Genomic DNA, 26065 nt, shown 5'->3' with positions numbered 1-26065 from the left:
GTTTAGGACACTGTACAACATCAGTTATGAACAACAGGTTGTTGCTATATAACAAGCAGATGACTTGGCCTGTGCAAAGCTTGTTCCATCAACTTCATTCTGAAAGAGACAGTAAAAAAGTTTCGAGCAAATGGAACGACCTTCATGCACTGTTCGACTGAAGTTAAGGGGTATCATCAAAGATCCATTTATTACAATCAAACCATCCATAAGAGTATACAAAAGGTTGGATACAAGCGAAAGTGTGCACCTAGAACCCAAATATGCAGAGAAGTCCAAACAGATATTTGTGACCCATCATGTCATTTTTCTTCTAAGTTTAATGGATTCTCTCAACTGTTGTTACTATAAGTATTTAAGCAGAGGTACTCGCCACTGTTCATAATGTCATATTGGGTTCTAGGTACCAACTACTGGTAGCTTGTCATTGAGGCAATTTGCAGTTATCAATACTCCCTTTCTCTGCTAAGTCTAAGGACCTACCTAATTATCAGTAGTTGAGAATAAACCACTGAAGAGTCTTAACAAGAGAAGACAAGCAACTTTCTTGCATGATAGCACTATGTACAATTTACATTAACTAGTTAGGCATAACTAAAACTATCAGAAGCCAGACATAACATCAAGATTCTTCAACCAAAGACTGAGTTAAATAATCAAACTGGGTGGAGCTAATGCAAATCCAACATGAACTCTTTCAGAACCATTACAAAGCCAAGTAAGTAGCACAGAGATATTGCTATCCAATATATTTAGAAGCTTGAAAGTAGTAACTCAATATAGTTCTACTAGTTCACTGAATTTCAAACTTTATTAGAAGCATTTCATGCAGAATTGCCATGATACAAAATGCAAATGCTTGTAAGCAAAGAAAATAATGCAATATTGCGATAATTTAGAGTGTATAAATTTGAAGAAATCGTAAGACAACAGAACTTAAACAACAACGGTCTAATTGAAGAATTCAATCCGGAAGACAGCAGGTTATAAATAGCATTGAGATGCTGCAGATTTAAAACAGCTTCAACAGAATAAGAATAAACTTTAGAAGAAAAAATAAAGGAGAAATAATCATTTCAAAAAGATGCAATGTTATAGATGGGCAACATAGAAACCAGATTGGATATCTTAGAAACAGCAATTTTTAAGATACAAAATGACTTCACTTTCTTTTCCCCATAAATGTTGAATCCCTTACTGATTAAAAATGTGTCTATCACCCAGCCTCTACAGGAAGGAATTAAATAAATTCACTACGCTCTGAGAGAAGGAATTCATCCTCATCTCTGTCTTATAAGAGAAACCCCTTATCCTGAAATTATGCCCACTGGTCAAAGATCATCTCACCAGTGAAAAACAACCTCTCTGCATCGAACCAGTCAAGTCCCCGAAGAATATTGTGCATTTCAAGAAGGTTGTCTCTTGTTCTTCTAACTCCAATGAGTAGAGGCCTTACAGTCTCCTCATAAAACAGTCTCTCCATACTTAGGATCAGCCGAGTGAACCTTCTCTGAACTGCCTCCAATGCCAGCGTATCTTTCCTCAGATAAGAGACCCAAAACTGTTTGCAGTATTCCAGTTCAGATCTGACTAAAGCGTTGCCTTGTTTTAGCAAGACCTCACCATTTTTTGTACTTGATTCCCTTTAAAATAAAGGTCAATGCTCCATTTGCTTTCCCTATTGCCTGATGAACTTGTATACTTGCTTCTTAAAGATGCATAGATAAAGACCCCTACATTCTTTTGTGTTGTGGTTTTCTGTAGTCTTTCTCCATTCAAGTAATACTCAGTTTCTCTATCCTTCCTGCCAAAGTGCATACCCTCACATTTTCTCACATTATATTCAATCTGCCAGGTTTTAAACATTTGCTTAACGTCCATGTCAGTATCCCTCTGTGTGTCATGCCCTTGACTTGCTTTTCCACTTATTTTTGTGTCATCCACAAACTTGATGATAGTACATTCACTTTCCTCCAAGTCACATTAACTTTCATCCAAGTCATTATGCATTTCTAAATGTTCTATTTTATCCTTTATAATCAATAACAATTTCCTAATAACAGGTGTTAATCCAACTGATCTACAGCTCCCTCTGTTTTGTTTCCTTCCCTTTTTAAATAATAGAGTCATAGTGTCATACAGCATGGAAACCTTCAGTCCAACCAGTCCATGCTGACCATAATTCCAAACTAAACTAGTCCCCCGTGCCTGTGCTTGGCCCATATCCCTCCAAACCTTTCTTATTCATGTACTTATCCAAATGTCTTTTTAACATTGTAATTGTGCCTGCATCCACCACTTCCTCTGGAACTTCATTTCACACCCAGCCACTCTCTTATGTGAAAAGAATTCCCCCTTTTACCTTAAAAATACACCCCCTCATCTTGAAATCCCCCCATCCTAGGGTAAAAGACCTGCCATTCACCTTCTCTATACCCCTCATGATTTTATAAACTTCTATAAGGTTACCCCTCAACTACTTACGCTCCAGTGAAAAATGTCCCAGCCTATCCAGCTTCTCCTTATAACTGAAACCCTCCATTTCTGGCAAGATCCTGGTAAATCTTTTTTGAACCTTCTCCAGCTTAATAATATTTTTCCTATAACAAGGTGACCAGAACTGGCCATATACTCCAGAACAGGCCTCACCAATGTCCTGTACAACCTCAACATAACAGGCCATTTCCAACACTCAAAGGTCTGAGCAATGAAGGCATGGGTGCCAAATACCTTTTTAACAACTCTGTCTACATGTTCCGCAAACTTCAAAAAATGATGTACCTGAACCCCTAAGTCGCTCTGTTTTCCAACATTACCCAAGGCCCTATTTTTAACTGTGGAACTCCTGCCTTTTTTAAATGTTACCAAATGCAATGCCTCACAAATGGTATGACATTAGTGGTTTTCTAAGCTTCTGGAACCTTTTCAGAATTTAAGGATTAGAGTCATAGAGCTGTGCAGCATGGAAACTCATCCATGCCAACCAGATAGTCTAAATTAATCTAGCCCCATTTGCTAGCATTTAGCCCATATCCCTCTAGACTCGTCCTACTTATAAACCCATGTTGTAATTGTACCAGCCTTCACCACTTCCTCTTACAGCTCATTCCATACACACACCACCTTCTGCTCCTTAGGTCCCTTTTATATCTTTCCCTTCTCATCTTAAACCTATGTCCTCTAGTTTTGCACTCTCCAACCCTGGGCAAAAGATCTTGGCTAGTCACCTTATCCATGCCCCTTATGACTTTTTAAACCTCTATAAGGCAACCGCTCAGCCTCCGATGCTGCAAGGAAAAAACAGCTCAGCCTATTCAACCTCTCCCTATAGCTCAAACCCTCCAACCCTAGCAACAACTTCGTAGGTCTTTTCTGAATCTTTTCAAACTTCACAACATCCTTCTTAAAGCAGGGAGACCAGTACAGAACACAGTATTCCAAGAGTGGTTTAACCAACGTCCTGTATAGCTACAACATGACATCTCAACTCCTAAATTCAATGCACTGACCAATAAAGGCAAGCATATTAAACACCTTCTTTACTATCCTGTCTACCTGTGACTATACTTTCAAAGAAGTATGAAATTGCACTACAAGGTCTCTTTGTTCAGCAACACTCACAAGAACATAAGAACGAGGAACAGGGATAGGCTATCTGACCCTTCGAGCCCGCTCCATCAATCAATAAGATCATGGCTGATCTTTTTGTGGCCTCAGCTCCACTTACCTGCCTCTCACCATAACTCTTAATTCCTTTACTGTTCAAAAAACTATTAACTTAGCTTTAAAAAAAACATTTATTGAGGAAGCCTCAACCGCTTCACTGGGCAGGAACTATCTATGTTCCTTTTGCAAAGTTTCACAGTCCTCTGCACACTTTGCTCTACTACTCATCTTAGTGTCATTCGCAAACTTTAACACACTACTCGTGGTCTCCAACTCCAAATCAACTATGTAAATTGGGAATAATTGCAGTCCCAATACTGATTCCTGAGGCACACCACTTGTCACTGATTGCCAACCAGAATAGCACTCACTAATTCCCACTCATTGCTTCCTGTTGGTTACCAATCCTCTATCCATGCTAATAAATTGCCCATAACACTATGCATCTTTGTCTTATGCAGCAGCCTTGTGCGGCACCTTGTTGAATGTCTTTTGGAAATCTAGGTACACCATATCTATGGTGTCCCCATTGTCCACCTGTTTGTAATAGCTTCCTAGAATTCCAGTAGATTAGTTAAGCATAAACTGCCCTTCATGAACGCATGCTGCGTCTGCCCAATGGGAAAATCTCTACTGAGATGCCTTGCTATTTCTTCCTTGATAATGGACTGAAGCATTTTCTCCACTACAGAAGTTAAGTTAACTGGTCTTTAATTCCCCATCTTTTGTCCACCACCCTTTCTAAACAATACCGTCACATTTGCTGTTTTTCAATCTGCTGGACATGCCCCAGAGTCCAGTGAATTTTGGAAAATTAGCAAATGTCAGTTTGCTATTTCTCCCACCATCTCTTCTGGTACCCAGGGATGGATTCCATCAGGGCCAGGAGACTCTCTATTCCTAGCTCCATTAGCTTGCCCAACACCACCTCTTCCATAATAACGATTGTTTCCAGGTCCTCACCTACCTTTGACTCTTTGTCAATTACTGACATGTTACTAGTATCCTTCACTGTGAAGACCGACACAAAATGAGGAAATGCCTCAGCCATTTCTTCATATCACATTACTAAATCCCCCTTCTCATCCTCTAAAGGACCAATGTGTAGTTTAACTGCTCCTTTGTGTTTTATATTTATAGAAACTTTTGCTATCTGACTTTATAACCTGAGCTAGTTTTTTTTTCTCATAATCCTATCTTACTTTTCTTTTTCACTCTTTTTGGAGCTTTCTGTTGACCTTTAAAGCTTTCCCATTCTTCTAGTTTCCCACTGATCTTGACCACTTTGTATCCTTTCTTTTTCAATTTGATAGCCTCCCTTATTTCCTTATACACCCATGGCAGATTACCCCTTTTCTTACAGTCATTCCTTTTCACTGGTATATACTTTTGCTGAGCAATTTGAAAAATTGCTTTGAAAGTCCTCCACTGTTCATCAACTGTCCCACCATAAAGTCTTTGCTTCTAGTCTACTTTAGCCAACTCCTCACTCATCCTTTTATAGTCTTCCTTGTTTAAGCACAGGACCCTGTAATGGATTTTATCTCCACACCTTCTATCTGTATCCTAAATTCACCCATATTGTGATCGCTCCTTCCAAGAGGATGCCTAACTATGAGGTCATTAATTATTCCTGTTTCATTACATAGGACCAGATCAAGGAGAGCTTGCTCCCTCGTCGGTTCCACTACATACCATTCAAGAAAACTATTGCGGATATATTCTATGAACTCCTCCTCAAGGCTGTCCTGGTTCAACCAATCAACATGTGGATTAAAATCTCCTATGATAATTGCCCATCTCAAAGTGATGGTATTATTTGGTGACCTATAGACTATTCCTATCAGTGACTTTTTTTCCAAGAATTTCTAGCTTCCACCCAAATGGATTCAACCTTATTCTCCATAGAACCTATATCATCTCTCACCACCGCTCTGAGGTCGTCCTTAAATATCAGAGCTATGTCACCTCCCTTACCTCCTTGTCTGTCCATCCAAATAGTCTGATACTTCTGGATATTTAACTCCCAGTTGTAACCATCCTGCAAACATAGGTCCCCAACGGATACTGAACCATATTCATTTGTGATAATCTGTGCTGTTAACCTCGTTATGAATGCTATGAGCATTCAGGTAAAGTGCCCTTAGGTTCGTTTTTGTACCCTTGTTGTGAATTCCAACATCTCCAATAACAATATCTGCTGAGTTCTTCTTCTTTTCTACTTCTTTCATATTCTGCCATGTAGTTAAACCCTCCTGCACACATGCCAACTTGCTGCTTATCTTTTTATTTACCATCACACTTCCTGTTGTTTTCACTTTCGCTCCCCCCTGACTCACTAGTTTAAAGTCCAAGTGACCGCCCTATTTATCCTTTTCACTAGAACACTGGTTCCAGATTGGTTCGGGGGAGCCCGTCTTATTAGTACAGATCCCTCCTGCTCCAAAACTGATGCCCATGCCCCAGGAAATGGAACTCCTCTTTCCTACTCCACCCTTTTCACCATGTGTTTATTTCCGTAATTTTCTTATCCCTAAGCCAATTTGCACGTGGCTCGGGTAGTAATCCAGAGATTATGACCCTTGAGGACCTGTTCGTTAATTTCATTCCTAGGGCTTGACAAACCCCAAACAGGTTCTCCTTCCTAGCCTTGCCCATGCTGTTAGTCTCAATGTGGACCACAACAACTGGATCCTCCCTCTCCCACTCCAATGTCGTTTCAAGCCGGTCAGAGATGTCCTTCACCCTGGCACAGGGTAGGCAACACACCATGCGGGTCTCCTGATCCGGCTTATAAAGGATACTATCTATTCCCCTAATTATAGAATCCCCTATGACTACCACTTGTCTTTTTGCTCCCCCTCTTGAACGGCCTTCTGCACCATGGTGCCGTGGTCAGCTGGCTCATCCTCCCTACAGTCCTTTTCCTCATCCTCACAGGAAGCAAATACCTCATACCTGTTGGATAAGGTCAAGGCTGAGGCTTCTCTATTCCTGAACTCAAAATCCCTCAACCTGCCTCACTTGCAGTCACACCCTGCTGTCCCTGATCACTAACTGAATTTGAAGTATTTAACCTACCAGGTGTGACTGCCTCCTGAAACAAAGTGTCCAGGTAACTCACTCCGTCCCGAATGTGCTGCAGTGTTTGAAGCTCAGATTCCAGATCATCAACTCTGATCCGGAATTCCTCCAACAGCCAACACTTGCTGCTGATGTGATCACAGCAGTTCACAATGGGATCAGCCAGCTCCCACACCATACAGCTACAGCACATCACCTGCCCAGCCATCTCTACTTAGTTACCTTATTAATTTATATAAACTCATGAGTTAATTAATTTCTAATATTTCTCTGTTCTGTTCTTTTTCAAACTTATTGCAGATTCCTTACCAGCCAATCAGGTCAGAGCTTTGCTGTGACATCATTCCTGTATTTTTCACAGCTACAATGTGCCCTGAGCTTTATACTCACTCCCCAAGCTGTGAGTTTTATTCTCACTCTGTGTTAGTGCTGTTCCTCCCTCCCTCTGACCATTGTCCAGGCTCAGTGAGTTTTATACTCACTCTGTGTTAGTGCTGTTCCTCCCTCCGTCTGACCACTGCCTGAGCTCAGTGAGTTTTATACTCACTCTGTGCTGCTGTTCTGCCTCCTTCCAACTGCTCCTTGCAGATTCCCCAGGACCCTACCATTAAGCGTATAAGTCCTGCCCTGATTTGCCTTTCCAAAATGCCGCACCTCACATTTATCTAAACTCCATGTGCCACTCCTCGGCCCATCGGCCTTAAAGTCCTGTTATCCAAGGGAGCCAGTATAGCTCCTTTTTACCCTGGTGCCAGTGCCCCATGAACAGAAACCCATTCCACCCTCACCAATCTTTGAGCAGTGAATTTTATTTATTAACTTTATTTACCATGAGCCTGTTCATCCGTGGTTCATGTAGTAATCCAGAGATTTCTATCTTCAAGGTTCTACTTTTTGATATAGCTACTAATTGTTCAAAATATTTCAACTTCTATCAATGTTGTTGATATCAACGTGGACGATGACAACTGAATCCCTCCCCTACAGCTGCAAGTTCTTCTGCAGCCCCGAGAAGATGTCCTTAACCCCAGTACTGGTCAGGCAACACAGCTTTCAGGACAGCCGCTCATGGCTGCAAAGAACAGTATCCCTTGAATTGTACAATCCCATATCACAACTACATTCCTATTTTCTCCTCTCACTTGAATATCTCTCTACACAAATATGTCATGGTCAATTTGCTCATCCTTCCTGCAGTCTCCCCTCTCATCAGCACAGCTTACGAGAACCTCGTAACTTTAACTGGTGGGGCTATGGGGTTTAGTGGCAGTTCCAGTCTACCAGGTGATGATTCAAGGACAGCAGCAGCTGATAGAATGGGAGACATGTAATTTCAGATTATTAAGGCAGTTACTTTGTTTTATTCATTCGCAGGATGTGGGTGTCACTGGCCAAGCTAGCATTTATTGCCCATCCCTAATTGTCCAGAGCGCAGTTAAAAGTCAACCATGTTGCTGTGGATCTGGAATCACATGTAGGCCAGACCCCAGGTAAGGACAGCAGATTCCTTCCCTAAAGGACAAAGTGCCCTGTCATCCAGTTGTATCAAACCTTTAGGAGGAATAGTAAGAACAAAATTTAACATTCAAGTCTTAGAACTTCCTCCTTGGCAGCACATTCACCGTATGAATTGCAGTGGTTAAAGAAGGCTTTAAGCCAACTATGAATCAGCAACAGATACTGGAGAGGCCAGCAATTTCCACATTCCGAAAATAAATTCAAAAGAAATTAAATGGAGTAAAATGACACCAAGTAATATGTGAGATAGACAAATCATATCTCAAAGATTATAATTAAATCCATTAAAATGAAAGCGGTGATTACCAGTTCAAGAAGTGCCTGTGCATCAGTGTCAGGTCTAAAATTTTCCAAAATAAATCACATTTCAGTCAGTGTGCAGGGGTCTACAGAAAGCAATTTAGTGACTCTGGGAAGTGGCAGTTAATGTGAGAATCACTAATAATATAAGGCTGCCATGCAAAATACAAGAGTATCTCAAACACCAAGAAAGGCTGGGCTTGGTTGCAGTATCCCGGAACTGAAAAAAGAAATGAATTTTAAAGTATTGTCAGCTCACAAGAATTGACTGCTGGAGGCAATTTCTAAATGCCTCAGCAATATCTTTCTGCTGCACGTACATAGCCAGTGATTACAGTCTATTTATTGCTGTCTGTAAGTTATTAAGACCTGAACAAGAAAGGAAGAAAGACATGGATTTATATCACACATTTCATAACTGACAGATGTCTCATAGTACTTTATAGTCAATACAGTACTTCTGAAGTGTCATTAGTGTTGAAACGTAGGAGTCAGTGCAGCCAATCATGTGGATACCATCCCCATAAAACAGCATATGATGTTAACTGGATAGTGCCGTGTTGGGAAGTTGATCAGGGATAAGACTGAACAGAACAGAAGACTACTTTTTAGATTACTTACAGTGTGGAAACAGGCCCTTCGGCCCAACAAGTCCACACCGACCCTCCGAAGAGCAACCCACCCAGACCTTCTCTGAATTAGTGCCATGGGATTTCTTATTTCAATTTGACGGTGCAAGACAGGGCATTGTTTTAAGATTTCATGCAGTGTCCTGATAAAACAATACTCCATCATTACTACACTAGAGCGCTCAAGCCGTGTAGTGGAACTTGACCTCAATACCTTCTGACTCAGAGCAAGTGTGCTATCAACTGAGCCACAGCTGTTTAGAAGCCTGGATGGTAACTTTTCCTGTAATGAGTGTAGGTTAGTAAGAACTAATAAGTTGTTTCAGCAAGCTAGCGGAGGGTCATGGGTTACCCAGTCTTAACCTTCTCTGCCAGTCAGCAAGAAATGACAGAATGCATACAATTATTTGGTGAAAATCAGAACATGCCAAAAAGTCATTATCTTTAATATTCATTCAAGAATGCACACAGAGTCAATCCAGCTACGGACTGTACACATTAGGATAGGATTGGAGAAGACAGATTAAAACAAAAGAACATGGACAAATTAGAGCACGAGAGAAAGTTAGTGAAAAATATAAAAACAGATAGGCAAAAAGACATAAGATTCAGCCTGAAGTCCAACTGAGCTTGTTGGAAGCCAAGTGAATTCCCCTGCTTTATCTTACCAAACTTGCCTCCTTAAGGACCTACTCTGCCTCATGGCATTTCTTGCATCCGACTTCTGCTTCATCTTACCACAAGTTGTTTCTGGAATAATTCACCACTCAGTGGATTGAGACCAGCATCCCTTGTGCCCGCACTAGATTTAAAAGAGCATTGTGCACCTGGCATTCTGAAGCTGCTCTACTCAGTGAGAGAGTACAGTGGAATATATATTGGAGAAGGGGAGGATGATACCGTGATTCTCCCACAGGTGGTCCTGGCGCATGGGCTGGTTCTGGAGATCCTGTAGAGGACACTGCAATATCAGGCCCTGCCAGTTATTCTGAGACCATCACCCCAGGTTGTGCTGTCTCTAGGGAGCGGGGGAATGGCAAGCGAGCAAGTGCAACTCTTCATTCCACTTCAAACTTCCTGTGCTGTCACTCTCAAACGTTGCACACTATTTCTAACAACTGGCTGCGACGTCTTGTCTCTCATGTTTTGCAGGTTCTGATAGTCTCCCTGTGACCTCTGCTGGTGTGCCCTACAATGCCCTTCCTGAGCAAACCAACAGTGCATTGAAGAAGTGGCAGGATGGTCACAAAGTACTGGCAGATGCCAATGTATGTGGTTGAGGGGTGAATGTACTTTGTGCCTGTGAACAAAGTGCATGAGTTATAGCTTGGTCTTGAGCAACATGGAGGTCATTCAGAGCAAGTGGTGAGCTGGACCTCCCAAGAACTCTGCCATGTCGATTTTTCCCAATGTTGAGTTTATTTGGTGAGTTTAATACGATGGAAGGCTGAATAATGAAGCATGTTGTGCTTTTAATAAGGTGTTTTACAAGTGTTAATCCCAGTCAGTTGGCATCTTGCCTAGTGAGAATCTTGCCATGTTGTTTGTGAAAAGTATAAAAGATGGAGTGAGAAGATCTTGCCACTGAGATGGACCTTGCCCAATTCTGCCACACTTTTCATCATAGCTCACATCACTCAAACCCCAGTAACATCCCACCCAATGTAAGAGCTCTGTTGACCTTTGCTTAAACAAAAGTAAGTGTTGCTCTTAAGGCAAGTTCAGGGAATTGATGCAGTGTTACAGAACATGAAGAGATAGGAGGTGAACTGAACAGGCGTTTTGCAAGAGACTTCACTATAGAAGGTGTAAGTAACACTCCAGAAATAGCTGTAAATAATAAAATTGAAGAGAAATTACAGTCACCGGGGAATTGGTACGAAGCAAATTGTTGGAGGTGTTGCATGACAATTCCCCACATCCTGATGGACTTCACCCAAAGGTATGAAAAGAATTGGCCAGTGAGATAGATGACATGTTCATTTTGATTTTCCAAAATTCTTGAGATTTGGGGAAGCTTCCATTCAATTAAAAAATAGACAAAGTAACTGTTTTGCTCAACAAGGGAGGGGAACAGAAAGCAGGAAATTACAGACCAGTTAGCTTAACTTTCATCATGGAGAAAAATTAGAAGCTATTTATTAAGAACAGTACAGCATCTGATATATTGCCATGTTCAAGCTTATTGTTCATGGTGTGGAGGCAAATATTTTGGCATGGATGGAATTTGGAAAGCTAACAGGAAACAAGTAGTAGGCTGAAAGGGTCATTTTCTGGCTGGCAAGATGTAAAACATGCTGTGCCACAGAGATCAGGATCTCTGATTGGACCTCAATGTTTTACATAAATGACTATACTGAATGGACAGAAAGTATGGTTGCCAAATATGCTGCCTGCACAAATACAAGTTAAAAAATGTAAATTGTGAAGGAAACATTGGGACGCTACAAAGGGATGATGTGAAATAGTCCATTGTGGCAGGAAGGAGAGAAAGGCAAGCATCTAAATGATGAGAGGTTGCAGAGATCTGTGATGCAGAGGAGATCTGAGGTACAGAGGGTGGGGTCTAGTGCATAAATTGCAAAACGTTAATGTGTAGGTACAGTAAGTAATTTGGAAAGCTCATGGAGTTTTCATTTATCGTGAGAGGAATTGAACAGAAAAGTAAGGAGGATAAACTTCAGTTATACAATACATTGAATCACAGTGGAGAAGGCAATCATTTGGCCGATCAAATCGGTACCTCCCCTCTACACAGCATCCTACCCAGATGCAGCCCTCCTACCATATCCCATAAACCCACATTTCCCACAGCTAATCCACATAGCCTGCACATCCGTGAACACTATGGGCAATTTCAGCATGGCCAATCCACCCTAACCTGCACATCTTGTGGGAGGAAGCTGGAGCACCCAGAGGAAACCCACAGAAACACGGGGAGAATGTGCAAACTCAACACAGACAGTTGCTGGAGGTTGGAACTAAATCCAGGTCTCTGGTGCTGAGAGGCAGCTGTGCTAACCACTGAGCCACCGTACCACCCCCACATTGGTGGCACTACATCTGGAGTAGTTCATATTGTAAGGATCCCCTTATTTAAGGAAGGATGTAAATGCTTTGGAAGTAGTTCAGAGGAAATTTATTAGACTTCTACCTGGAACGAGAGGTTGTTTTCTCAGGACAGGTCGATTCAGGCTAGGCTTGTATCTGCTGGAGTTTAGAAGAGTAAAAGGCAATTTGATGGCAATTTCTAAGGTCCTGAGGAATCCTGACAAGGTGAATGTGGACAGGATTGTTCCTCTTATGGGAGAATCTAGAAGTAGGACCATCATTTCAAAATAAGGAATTTTAAATATTGAGAATAAATTGAGACAGTTGAGGAGAATGTTTTTCTCACAGAGGGTTGAGAGTCTTTGGAACTCTCACATGGTGCTGAAAGCAGAGTCCTTAAATATTTTTTAAGGCAGAGGCAGATGCGTGATAAGCTAGGGGGTGAAACGTTACTGTAGTTAGGCAGGAAAATGGAGTAATCAGATCAGCCATGCTTTTATCAAATGATGACGCAGGCGTCACTGGCTGTGTCCAACTCCTGTTCCTAATTCATACGTTTGTATGCAAGACAGAAAAAACTTGACAGTGAAGAGGGTCTGGGAGGAGTTGGCTCATTCACCACAACTAAGAAAGGGATTGCAGAGGACCTGGTGCTTAACAGGAGAAAGATCGTCTAACAAAGCATGGCAGTGAGAAGTGACTGAGAAGGATTCTGGGCGAATCAACATGACTGAGAAGGGGACGGCGGAAGACCCAGCATCAACGATCAGTGAAGCCCCAAACATGACGTAACTGTACTGCTTCCCTTCCTCTCTCCACCTTCAAACATAAAAGGAGAGACTGAGAGAGATGCTAGAAAATTTGGTTGTGGGTTAGAAACATCAGAGCCTCAGCAGTGAGGTTGAAGTGCTGCTGTCGAGGTCAAAGTACATGCTTTAGTGTGCGTCAGGCTTTGCTAAGGAGGGTGAGCAACATTAAGGTATGCTGTGGTAAAGGTTTTCCTTTTCTTTATGCGGTGTTTACTAGAGGGGTACAAATAGCAGTTAGTAGCATGGTATGCTCTCCCTGTGAGATGTGGAAGGTCAAGGAGAAGTCAAATGTCCCTGACAATGATCTCTGTAGGATGTATATCTATCTACAGCTCTTTTCAAATTGTATAGATTGGTCAGAGTGGCAGTTGGACTCACTGAGAAGTTTAAAGGAGGCAGAACGTTTCATAGATAGAGACTTCAGGGAGGTGGTCACTCCAAAGGTTAAGCCACATGGATGGGTGACCACCAGGAGGAGCAGGAAGGCAGTGAAGGAGTCTCCTGTGGCTATTCCCCTCTCAAACAGGTATATCATTTGGTGGGGAATGGTCTCTTGGGGGAAAGCTGCAGCAGCAGCCAGATCTGTGGCACCATGACTGGCTCTGTTGTGCAGCAGAGAGGGTCAAAGTGCAGGTGAGCAGTAATGATAGGGGAGTCTATTGTCAGGGATACAGATAGGCCTTTTTATGAGCAAGACTCCAGGGTGGTGTGTTGCCTCCCTGGTATCAAGGCTAAGAATGCATCTGAGCAGGCACAGGATATTCTGAAAGGGGAATGTGAGCGGCCGGAAATCATGGTCCACGTTGGTACTAACGACATCGGCAGAAAGAGAGGTGAGGTCCTGCAAAGAGAATTTAGGGAGTTGGACAGAAAATTGAAAAGCAATACCTCCAGCATTGTAATCTCTGGATCACTCCCTGTGCCACGTTCTAGTAAGGCTAGAGAAATGAAGATAATACAAATACATGGCTAAAGAGCTAATGTGGAAGAGAGGGCTTCAGGATCATTGGGATCTCTTCCATGGCAGGAGAGACCTGTACTGGAGGGATGAGTTACAACTATACTGGAGGAGCACCAATGTCCAGGCAGGGAGGTTTGCTGCTGTCACTTGGGAAGGAAAAACAGACAGGGCCAGGTTCATGACTGAATTGTATTTATTTCAATGCAAGTTGTATAACAGGGATGACCTTAGAACCTGGACTAATAAATGGAACTACAATGTTGGAGACATTACAAAGATATGGTTGAAAGAAAGGCAGGATTGACAGCTCAACATTCCAGGGATCAGATGTTTTAGACGTGATAAAGAGGGATGTGGAAGAGGTGGGGGAAGTTGTCGTACTGATTAAAGAGAATGTCACAGCTGCACTGAGAAAGGACATCTTGGAGGGCTTACCCAGCAAGGCCTTATGGGTAGAACTCAGGAATAAGAAAGGTCCAATCACGATGATGGCATGATAGTATAAGCCTCCCAGCAGCCAGCAGGACACAGATATATCAGCAGATCATGGAAAGATGAAAGAAAAACACATGATTGCTATACTGTGTGATTTTTAACTTCAATATTGACTGGGACTTTCTTGGGGCCAGAGACTTCGATGGGCAGAGTTTGTCAGCTGCATCCAGGAGGAAATCTTGAAACGATATGTAGGTAGTCCAACTAAGGAAGTGAGGCCTTTCAATGGAGAATGAGTCTGGCCAGCTGATCGATGTTTCAGTGGAGGAGTATTTTGGGAACAAGAATCATATTTCTGTATGTTTTAAGATAGTTATAGATAAGGAAAGAAGTGGTCAACAGGCGAAAAGGCTAAATTGGGGGAAGGCTAATTACAAATGTATTAGGCAGGGACTGAAGAAATTAGATGGGGGGGGGGGGGTGCTGTTTGAAGGTGAATCCACATTTGACACATGGGATTCTTTTAAAGGCCAGTTAATTAGAGATCAGAACCAGCATGTTCCTGTGAGGATGAAGCATAATGATGGCAAGATTTGGGAATCCTGGATGATATAATGTATTGAAAGTTCAGTCAAAACGAAAAGGGAAGCATATGCAAAGTTTAGGAAACTGAAATCGGTCAAGGCCAGTGAGGAATATAAAGGAAGCAGGAAAGTACTTAAACAAGGAATTAGGAGGGTTAAAAGGGGCCACAAAATGTCATTGACAAGGAGGATTAAGGAGAATCCTGAGAATTTTATACATCTGTTAGGAGCAAGAGGGTAGCTAGGGAAAGGGTAGGTCCACTCGAAATCAAAGGAGGGAATTTATGCAAAATCCAGAGGAATGTGTGAGGTCCTTAATGAGTGCTTTACATCAGTATTCACCAACCAGAAGGACATGGATGATGGTAAGATTAGGAAGAGGTATGGTGATATTATTAAGATGTTAAGATGGAGGAGATGTTGGGTATCTTGAAAAGCATTAAGGTAGAATGTGCTGCCAAGGAAGGTGAGAGGAGCAGATACAATAACCACCTTTAAGAGACATTTAGGCAGGCACATGAACAGGCAGGGAACAGAGGGGTCCAGACCATGGGATTACTTTAGAATGGCATCAAGGTTGGCACAGACACGGTGGGCTGAAAGGGCTGTTTCTATGATGTACTGTTCTATGTTCTAATTGTTTGAAGACGGTCCTCAGGCAATCAGAGATAGTATTGGAGAAAGAAGAAGTGGCCTCTATGGTTCCAAAGGTCACATAAACAAGCACGTGGTGCAGTTGACACAGAAGACGATTGCTTGGATGTGAATACAGTACTTGCACTTGGGTTGATATCCAGGAGAATATCCCACTGTGACAAATACAGCCAAAGTAAGCAAAAATCTTGATCAATAATCACACACTGATACAGATACGCTGCTGTTAATGGCAATCGGGGGTGGCTCCAACTACTGGTTGTGGTTGTCTCAAAATTTGATAAAAGTGTTGATGCATGTTCTCATTGATTCCAGTTACCATGTCTTTGTTTGTGCCAGAGCTGAATAACTGGAAATAAATGTAGGCAGGAAAGAGTGACAATGAAGCTAGCAATAAGGGTGGAGTGAATATCTGAATATGGTCCATGAGTTCCCAGTGCGAGAGATTGCTGATAGGTGAGTGATGGCCTGGAGCTACATTGAGCAGTATAACAGCTCGCTGGAGCCGTGAATAAGAGACACTAAGCAAAAATACATTCAATGACTTTGACAACCCACGTGAGGCCATGAGGTGCCTTTTGACACTGCTGCCAGATCATTAGGTCAAGATGCCTGGAAATAACCTCCTTGACTTTTTGCTTCCAATCCTGGCATCTTTCCTCGTAGCTACCTCCAACACTGAGGCTTCCAGCACCACATCCTTGAACCTAGGATCTTATGTTGTTCTGAAATTACATTTTCCTTGTTCAGAACTGTAGGATTTGTAGTCAGCATTGTTCAATGTGGCTTCACTTGTACAGAGACTGACTGCCTTAAAGACAGAAGTTGCTTGCACCAGGAACTATTAGAATGATGCTACTTGGTTCTTTGTTGGTCACAGGCAGACAGCAGGCTGGCAGATGCATGACCCTAAGCTACACCCGTGTAAATGAAGCGGTCATACCAAACTTGCATAGTGCATGCCTTTACCAAAACTGGCATGGGCAGATCATGAATCATAACCCATGCACACAAGGGGTGGGGCAGTCTAATTTCAGCTCTTTAAATAAAATACAGGATAAAATTTCTAAACCTCATTCGACATTACTCAGAAAATGGTAGGGATGCAGGCAAAATCAATTCCATAAATTTACTTTGCCAATTTTAACCTAGATTATCATTTCCTTTAAAACGGCTTTATGGTGCTCCACAGAAGATGCAGAAATGCTTAAATGAAAGGATTAATGTGTCCTGATGCAGTCATAGTCACCACTTACTAAAATGGTGTAAAGCTTGAGCCTGTCAATAATGAAGAAACAAGGTTATCTTAATAAGGCCACAAGAGAGTATGACTGGTATTGAATTTATCTCAATGATTTACACATTGAAAGCAAAAAGGGCAAGAATAAAATAATTGTAAGTGGAAGTGTAGCAATAATAGCTAAAAATCTAACAACTATTGTTTCTTGAACCACATCTTTAATAGGGACTCACTTCATCCACCTGGATTGGACTGGCTTTCTGCTAAGATTGTACACACATATTATTTATAAACTTTCATAGGCTTTAGAAGTCTTAAATGCTCAAACATCCTCCCAAACTGGAGCTGACATGTAAAGATTGATGGTCTCAGAGAGGTTAAGTGTTCCAGATCCAAACGGAAATTGAGAATGCAAAATGTATCCAAAAATTTATTTGTATTCCACAAAACTTAAAACACAGCATATCAGCCATGAAAGAAAATGTATTTGCAACATTAGCTAAAGGTAGACAGAGAAAATAAATAAAGCAAGAAGCAGAGAGAAGATGAGAAGAGACTTTTAATCCATCTCAATTTGGAATGTACTGCCTGAAAAATGGTTCAATTCATTTGTAATTTTTGAGAAGGGACTGAATTTACACCTGTAAAGGAAAAATGTCAGGGCGATGGGAAACCGTAGGACTGGATGGATAGCTCTTTCAAAGGGTTGGTACAAGCACAATGAGCCCATGCCAAAGGAAACCAATGTCTACTGTTGTGGCCCACCGCAGATGCTTTCAAAAGTGACAATGAAACTAACAGAGATAAGAAAACAGATCTGCCTGATACTACAGCCAACCTTTCACAGCTGTATTGCTTAAGGGACAGTCTACGCCCTTGAACCCCTCTTTACTTTAATTGTGGGCTTAACTTTCTTGGGCCCACACAGAATTTTATTTTGTAGTACTATATTAAAACTTCATTTCTGATGAATTGGAACAATGTTTACAATTTAACTGCAAACTTTATTAGCCCCTTTCTTAATCTGCCCTGTCACCTTCAATGTTTTGTGCACAGACAACCCCATGGCCCTCTGCTCCTGAACCTCCTTTTGGGTTGTCCCCCTCATTTAATATTGCTGTACTTGTTATATCTACCAAAATAAATCACTTCCCACATGTCTGAATAAAATTTCACCTGCCACTTTTCTGTCCATTCCAATAAACTAGTTTTGGTCTTTTGAAGTCCCACATGATCTCTTTAAACTTCCAAGTTTTGAACCATCAGCAAATTTTGAAGTTGTATCTCCTTTACCTCCATCTAGTATTATACACATAACAAAAGGTTTGATCCTGAGGGAGATCCTGCTATATTTCTTTCTCCAGTCTGCTCCTTGTTTCCTGACAAAAAGCCAATTTAATATCCATGTGGTGAGTGGTTGCCTCCTATCTGTGAGAGGTGGTGAAATGCAGCCTCAGAACCTTGATGGGGCCTGATAAGATCATTAGCCGCACTTTGTTTGATACCTAATTCTGGAAAGGCAAGGTCAGTCACAAGTCCCACACATGAGGTTGTCCTTTGTCACTGATGCAGAAGGATTCCTCCTGGTACTCTGTTCAAAAGACAGCTGTCTGTTTTGGAGCACCAGAAATCACATGTCATAGTGATGGCAATTCCTGCCCACTGGAATTGCTGTAGCCACTTTGAGTTGAAGAATTGTATAGCATTGAAACAGACCCTTTGGTCCAAATCGTCCATGGTAACCAGATATCCTAAATTAATCTAGTCCCATTTGCCAGCATTTGGCCCCATATCCCTCTAAACCCTTCCTATTCATATACCCATCCAAATGCCTTTTAAATGCTGTTATTCTACCAGCCTCTACCAGTTCCACTGGCAGCTCATTCCATGCACGCAACACCCTCTGCATGGAAAAGTTGCCCCTTAGGTCCCTTTTAAATCTTTCTCCTCTCATCTTAAAGTTATGCCCTCTAGTTATGGAATTTCCTACCCCAGGGAAAAGACCTTGGATATTCACCCTAACCATGCTCCTCATGATTTTATAAACCTCTATAAGGTCACCCCTTAGCCTCCAGCACTCTTTGGAAAATTGCCCTGACATTTCAGCCTGTCCCTATAACTCAAGCCCTTCAACCCTGGCAACATCCTTGTAAATCTTTTCTGAACCATTTCACGTTTCTAAGGGTAGGGAGACTAGAACTGTACACAATATTCCAAAAGTGGCTTAACCAATGTCCTGTGCAGTTCCAAATGACATCCTAACTCCTATATGCAATGCACTGACCAATAAAGGAAAGCATATCAAATGCTTTCCTCACTATCCTATCTACCTGTGACTCTACTTTCAAGGAACTATAAACTTGCACTTCAAGGTCTCTTTGTACAACAATATTCCCCAGAATCTTACCATTAAATGTATAAGTCCTGCCCTAATTTGCTTTTTCAAAATGTAGCACCTCACACTTATCTAAATTAAACTCCTTCTGCCACTCCTCGGCCCACTGGCCCATCTGATGAAGATCCTGTTGTACCCTGAGGTAATCTTCTTTGCTGTTCACTACACCTCCAATTTTGGTGTCATCTGCAAACTTACTTTGCATTGATTGTCAGTCTGTCATGATTGATGCTGAGGGTCTCTTTTGACAGGACTGATCAACTGGAGCTTTTGGTGCTCCGATAGCATCTTGGCATAGCACAGCACACATCACAGCTGCAGGGATCTGGTCACCTTCCATCATGTGCACATACCCAAGACAGGGAATCTTCCTTTGCCTAATTAGTGCTAGCATGCTTGAGAAGTTGGCTCTAGAAAGGACTGATTTGTTGGTGATTTTATCTTTCTACATGATGGCAAAAATGCGTAATGAACACCAGAGTTCCAAATTATTGAATTTAGTTCAAGAATTTGTTGACTGCTTCCAATGGAGTGCTGTTGAGTCTGACCACAGGCTGAGACACAAACTGTCCCAGAATATAGTTTCCTTGACACTTCTGGTGAGGATGAACATGATGAATGAATTCAATAGATGATCCATGAAGCTTTGGAGCTGGTCTTCTCTCTGGGCAACTAACTTCAATATCCATAGGATTTATCAGAAAAAAAAAAGAAATCTTTAAAACTATTGTGCCTTGATAGAACTACATTTAGAAAAAAACGTGCTAAAGTGACCTCATAGTGTTGTTCTCTGACCTTGTCAAACATCAATGCCTAATTATCAAGGAGATTCCTTTTTATTCAGTTGTTTGCAGGATATGAGCACTGCTGACTAGGCTAGCATTTATCAGAAAGCTTCAAGGTATTTGATCTGTTGCAGGCAAACTCTTTCATTAATGATGTCATCTTGCATTTATTTAATGGCATTAATGAATTAAATCATCTGAAGATTCTTCACAGGAGCATCATTAATAAAATGTAACAATTGGATAAAGAGATTTTAGGGCAGAACACTCAAAAATTGTTGTTTGGGAAGGTATTTTTAAAGAGGGTTTAAAGATAAAGGAGAGGTGGATGGGGTGGGGGGGGGAGCAGATCTTCCAGAGTTAATTCTAGAGCTTAGGCTACGGATTGTTAGGCCACAGTGGTGGGATTGTTAAAACAGGAGTTATGCAAGAGGTCAGATTTAGAGAAATGCAAAGATCTTGAGAGTTGTGGGGCAGGAACAGGTTCCAAATTTATATGGATTGGTACTGGCATGGAAGGAGGACGATCATTTTAAAATCAAGGGATTACTGAACTGTGAGCCAGTGCAGATCAGGAAGGATGGGGTAGTGGGTTATTGTGTCTAGATATGAGTTGGGATGTCGGCAGATGTTTGAATGAGTTCATGCATATGGAAAGTGGAAAAATGGGAGGCCAACCAGAAGTGCATCAAATTCTGGGTGGCACGGTGGCTAGGACTGCTGCCTCACAGCGCCAGAGACCCGGGTTCAATTCCCGCCTCAGGCAATGTCTATGTGGAGTTTGCACATTCTCCGTGTCTGTGTGGGTTTCCTCCGGGTGCTCCGGTTTCCTCCCACAGCCCAAAAATGTGCAGGTTAGGTGAATTGGCCATGCTAAATTGCCCGTAGTGTTAGGTGAGGGAATAAATATAGGGGAATGGGTCTTGGTGGGTTGCTCTTCGGAGGGTCGGTGTGGACTTGTTGGGCCGAAGGGCCTGTTTCCACACTGTAAGTAATCTAATCTAATCTAAATTTTTCAATGAAATGTCATTTTTGCCATTACCAACAGAATTGACATCACATGGAAACTGTAGTTATTTTTTCCACTGCCTTCTGGCCTTATTTTCTCCACCAAAAAAAACCCTGAACAATTGTATTATCCAAATGTTTGCCTCCACGGGTGCCAAACCAATTTTAATGTTATGACAGTAAAACTAATCTGAAATGACTCAAGGCTATGAATATTTACTGAGCATAATTCAAAAGCGTATCAATAACTCAGGAAAATATTGTTGAAAATCACTCATAATTAATCACCAAGTTAACAGCAATTTATCCAATCAGAACCTCAGTTACGACAGAGGGACTCAGAATATTTTTGCATTAGCTTGAAGGTTGTATTCAATGTGACGATTATGGTCTACATTTGGCACCTCCATGGACTGGATAAATTCAACTGTCTTTCAGCTATAGAGCTGTGCACAGCTTTCATCACTCATATTCAGCGAACCAGATTATTAGACAGTAGTAGGATGATTGGACTGAGAGCAATATATTTTCAAATTTAATAGGTACAAAGCAATTGCTTTATAATCACTCAATAACTAGGATGGGATGTTAAACTAGATGCTTCTTTTATGTTAAGCATTGCTACTGTACCCAGTGCCAAACCTGGTTGGAGTTGTGTAGTATAAATATAACGGCACTAATGGGTCAGAGAGTAACTCCTCATTTCCCCTCCCCCCACCTTGTCTCAGTCAAATCCATCGAATTCAGCACCGCCTTCCTAACCTGCAATCTTCTTCCTGACCTCTCCACCCCCACCCCAGTCTGACCTATCACCCTCACCTTGACCTCTTTCCACCTATCATATTTCCGATGCCCCTCCCCCAAGTCCCTCCTCCCTACCTTTTATCTTAGCCTGCTGGACAAACTTTCCTCATTCATGAAGAAGGGCTTTTGCCCGAAACGTCAATTCTCCTGTTCCCTGGATGCTGCCTGACCTGCTGCGCTTTTCCAGCAACACATTTTCAGCAGAGAGTAACTCCCTCAATCAAGTGATATTACATGCAAAACTCAACCAGTATCTAAGCATTTGGTCTGGTATATTCTTGGCCTCTGCTGACTCTTCCTCTCTCCCTTCGCAGTTGAAAAGTGACTCTGATCTCTCTCCTGCCTGAACCTGACCTTCACATTGGCATGCTGCGACGGATGGTCTCTCAGCCTGCTATTTTAACCAAGAAGCTGCACCGTGTCTTTTGTTCAGAAATGGGTACAAAAGACACCCAGGAATTTAAGCAGCTTGAGCCTCAAAGTGATGACAGTGGACAGTCTAGGTATTCATCTTCCCTGCACACCTGAAGCCAGTTAGGTCCCCACTCAAAGAAAATCATATTTCTCCCTTATCAATAACTGCGCCCTTGAAAAATCCTACAAAGTTGCAATAATCAGATAGGAAACCATAATTCTGTTACTTTCTCCTCTGTTGCTGCCAAACCTGCTGAATATTTTTACTATTTGCATAATTTTCCTTTGGATCCAGTGATTTATGTTTCTTTCCATAATGTAAATCGGGCAAATTCTAGGTCATGAGCTATATTGTATATCATGCTTCTGCTGCCAGTATCAGGCTTAATGCAAGTGTCAAGCTCAAAGAATAGTTTCACATGCCTGGGTTATTTTTGCTAATAGCAATAGTGTAAAGTTTCAGAATAGCCACCAGTTCTATACCTCTCCTGATATTCACTTCCATTTTCTTCCCAAAACTGTAAACAAATAGCTACTCTGTAGCAGCAATTTAAACAGTGCAACATTCCCTCAGTTTATTTGTTTAAGTTTCTGAAATCTGGTTTGAAACCATACTTTGGGTCAAAACCAACAGCATGACCTTTGAGTAAAGGCTGGCATCTTCCAACAGCTGTTAAGCACTTCCAATTTAGTTTCCCAAGTGACGTTGTCTGCATCTACTGTGAAAATGAAGACACTTCAAAAGCTAACCAAAATAAATAAAACAGGATGATAGTCAGAGTACCTGTGAGAAGTTTGTTCGAAATGGTCAAAGGATATGAACACCAAGATTGCATTTTAAAAAAAATCAAATTGTGACAAAGTTGAGGTTGTTTTTTCTATACAGCATCAAAACATCACTTTGAATGAAAGAATTTGCTTTTGAATTTAGAGAAATAAGCATCAAAATTGCAATGCCCTATGATGGTTCAACTCTCATCATACCAGTGGAAATTCACATCTGATTCAGATAAATGATTTAAGTAACAAACACATCATACAAACAGATCAAAGCAGGAGGTTTAAAGAATAATGAAAATCAAGAGAACAGGACCATATGGCAAAAGGACCTCATATATGGAGGATCCATAGAGGCAGACAGACAGTGACCTGGGATGCTGTTTTAACACTGCATTCATTGAGTTTATTACAATCATTTGGCACCGTAGCCTGAAAGTAGCAGTGAAGGATATTACAGTACACAAATGGTTAAATACTTTCTGATCAAATACCCACTTCTGCTAGTTTATATGAAGCATTAAGGCATTTATTTAATTATGTCATACCTCAGTATCATTTGAAGCCTTTATTTCAGACTGAACTTTGCTGGCCATGTGAGGATAGGGTCGGAGATGGGAAGGCTGGCAAAAGAGTGCAAGTATGGCACCTGGCACCTTCCCGCTGTCATGTCATTTGTAAATAATTGAAAAGGTGGCAGAAAGGCTGTCTGTCTTGAATTAATTTGATCCATTTAAACGTCCACTCAAAGGACATTTCCCACCTCTGCCAGCATTTTTCAAGTAGTGTATCCCCAATCCCATTGACCTTACTATGAGGGAGCATGGCCATCAATGGACACTTTTTCTCCAAGGGTAGTCTCAGCAATGTCCCCCTCCTCTCATTGGTATTGTTGAGGCTTCTGAGCTTCCAACCTTCTGATTTAGGCTGGCAACTTCAGCAACATCAACAGACTCACCTGCAACCTAAGGTATACAGCCCCAGGACTCACCTAAGTAGAAATTCCCCTAATCCCACTTGGTCCTGCTTTGACCTCGACACCACTCCACCTTTGAAAAATCGTAGCTTTTGATTTGATTGATTATCTGATAAATGTGATTACTTCTAAGTGCTTAAAATGAATCTAAGTAGAATCATAGAATCCCTACAGTGTGGAAACAGGCCCTTCGGCCCAACAAGCCTACACCAAGCCTCGGAAGAGTATCCCACCCAGACACATTCCTCTACATTTCCCCTGAATGATGCACCCAACCTGCACATCCCTGAACACTATGGGCAATTTAGCATGGCCAATTCACTTAACCTGCGCATCTTTGGACTGGGGGAGAAAACTGGAGCACCTGGAGGAAACCCACACAGACACGGGGAGATGTGCAAACTCCATACAGTCACTCGAGGCTGGAATCAAACTTGGGTCCCTGGCTCTGGGAGGCAACAGTGCTAACCACTGAGCCACTGTGCCACTCATGTAGTAATTCTGTTTGATATAAAAGTGCATGGTCATCCCCAGACATCACTCCCGGCACTGCTGGGAATAGAGAGTTACTGGCCTCTGATCAACCTGTTCAAGCAGGCAGCACATCATGACATTTTCCAAGAACAATCAGGGTGGGAACTAAATGGCTAATGACGTCACAAATGTTGAATGAATAATAACAAAAAAAAATTTCCAGGCATTTCACATTTTCTGCCTAATAACTGATGCAGTTCTTTGAATTCTAGCTGCAAAACTTGATAACAACAGTTGCACATTATTTCTCACCACATCACCCAAGATGGCAACAAGTTCTCACTGTTAGGTCCAATCCATTCCCCTCCAAAGATATGATAACCAGCCATGATGCCATCTCAGGGGCAGGATTTCCAAACTACATGGGGAAATGCACTTCTAACTGCCCTCTATGAAGTTGGGAGCCGCAACAGCAGTGTTCCTGCTACCAATTAAGTACTTCATTCCTTCACTACTGCTGGACTGAGGTTAGCAGGGGTGCCACCAGTTTTGCTAGCAGATTTTGGGGCTCTCTCTCACTTCATTCTGCCCAGTCTCTCATACAAATATCTTGCGATTCACTCCAAATCTCTAGATCTCTCTTTGCTACAGATGGGGCTCTTACTCTTCTTGTTTCTCAGTTTGACCTCTCTGCATTATTAATATGTCGACTAAATCAATTCTGTAAATCCACAGGATTGTAGGATACAAAAGGTCAAATGTACCACAATTACAAATTGTTTATAGAGGAGAGAATCATTATAAGTACTTGGAACACAAGGACACAGAAGCTAAAAAAAAGTGTGGTATGTAATTAGATTTAAAAAGTGCATACTCTGGAGAAATATGCTTTCGTGAAAGCTTGCTTCCCCACTTGTGGCATCTCTATTATTCTTAAGTGAATTAAAGAGTATGCAACCTACACTGTCATTCTGTGAGCCCAGAGACATTCTGTTCATTATTCTGAGCACTACTTGTACAATCAGATAACCACAAAAATAATTTTCTCTGCTCAAAATTCTTACCAGCAAAGGAAACTGTTTTTATCCAATTGTTGTGGATATTATAACTAAACATAGTATATCAAAAAATAAAATAAATCCATTTTGACATTTACATACTGGATAGAAAGTGCATCACTGAGATACAATTTACCAAACTGTGTGCCCTGATGTATGGATTTCACATTCAGTCTGAATCCAGTTTTAATGAAGATAAGGTGCAAATCTTATGAAATGAGGTTAATTACCTCATAAAGCAAATATATATAAAAAAAGATTAAATATGCCTATCTTCAAATTCATATTAAGTTCTTGCCTAAGTGGCAAAGGATGCTTTGAATTATTTAAATGAAAACAATTGAATTTACATTATTATATAAGTCAACATTTACCTCCACTGTCCCTCAGGTGCATTGCAATCTTTGTATCATCTGCAAGACATTTAAAATATGAGTTAGTGA

At 41.4% G+C, this 26065-nt stretch overlaps 1 protein-coding gene across 2 annotated transcripts in view; it reads right to left on the bottom strand.

Moving 5' to 3' along the window:
* The window catches only part of LOC122550022 (plexin domain-containing protein 2), a 431455-nt gene that overhangs the window by 58091 nt on the left and 347299 nt on the right, over nucleotides 1-26065 (bottom strand). For both annotated transcript variants that reach the window (XM_043690425.2, XM_087987374.1), the window contains one exon: nucleotides 25997-26035. In XM_043690425.2, coding sequence (XP_043546360.1) covers nucleotides 25997-26035 — 39 coding nt within the window. The remainder of the gene's footprint in view (nucleotides 1-25996; nucleotides 26036-26065) is intronic.

The sequence above is a fragment of the Chiloscyllium plagiosum genome, unplaced genomic scaffold (genome assembly GCF_037043375.1).
Source record: "Chiloscyllium plagiosum isolate Xiang-an unplaced genomic scaffold, Cpla_swu_hap1 HiC_scaffold_5, whole genome shotgun sequence".
NCBI classification, from domain to species: domain Eukaryota; kingdom Metazoa; phylum Chordata; class Chondrichthyes; order Orectolobiformes; family Hemiscylliidae; genus Chiloscyllium; species Chiloscyllium plagiosum.
The sequence above is the reverse complement of the archived record's forward strand: the minus strand, read 5'-3'. Positions and strand labels throughout refer to the sequence as shown.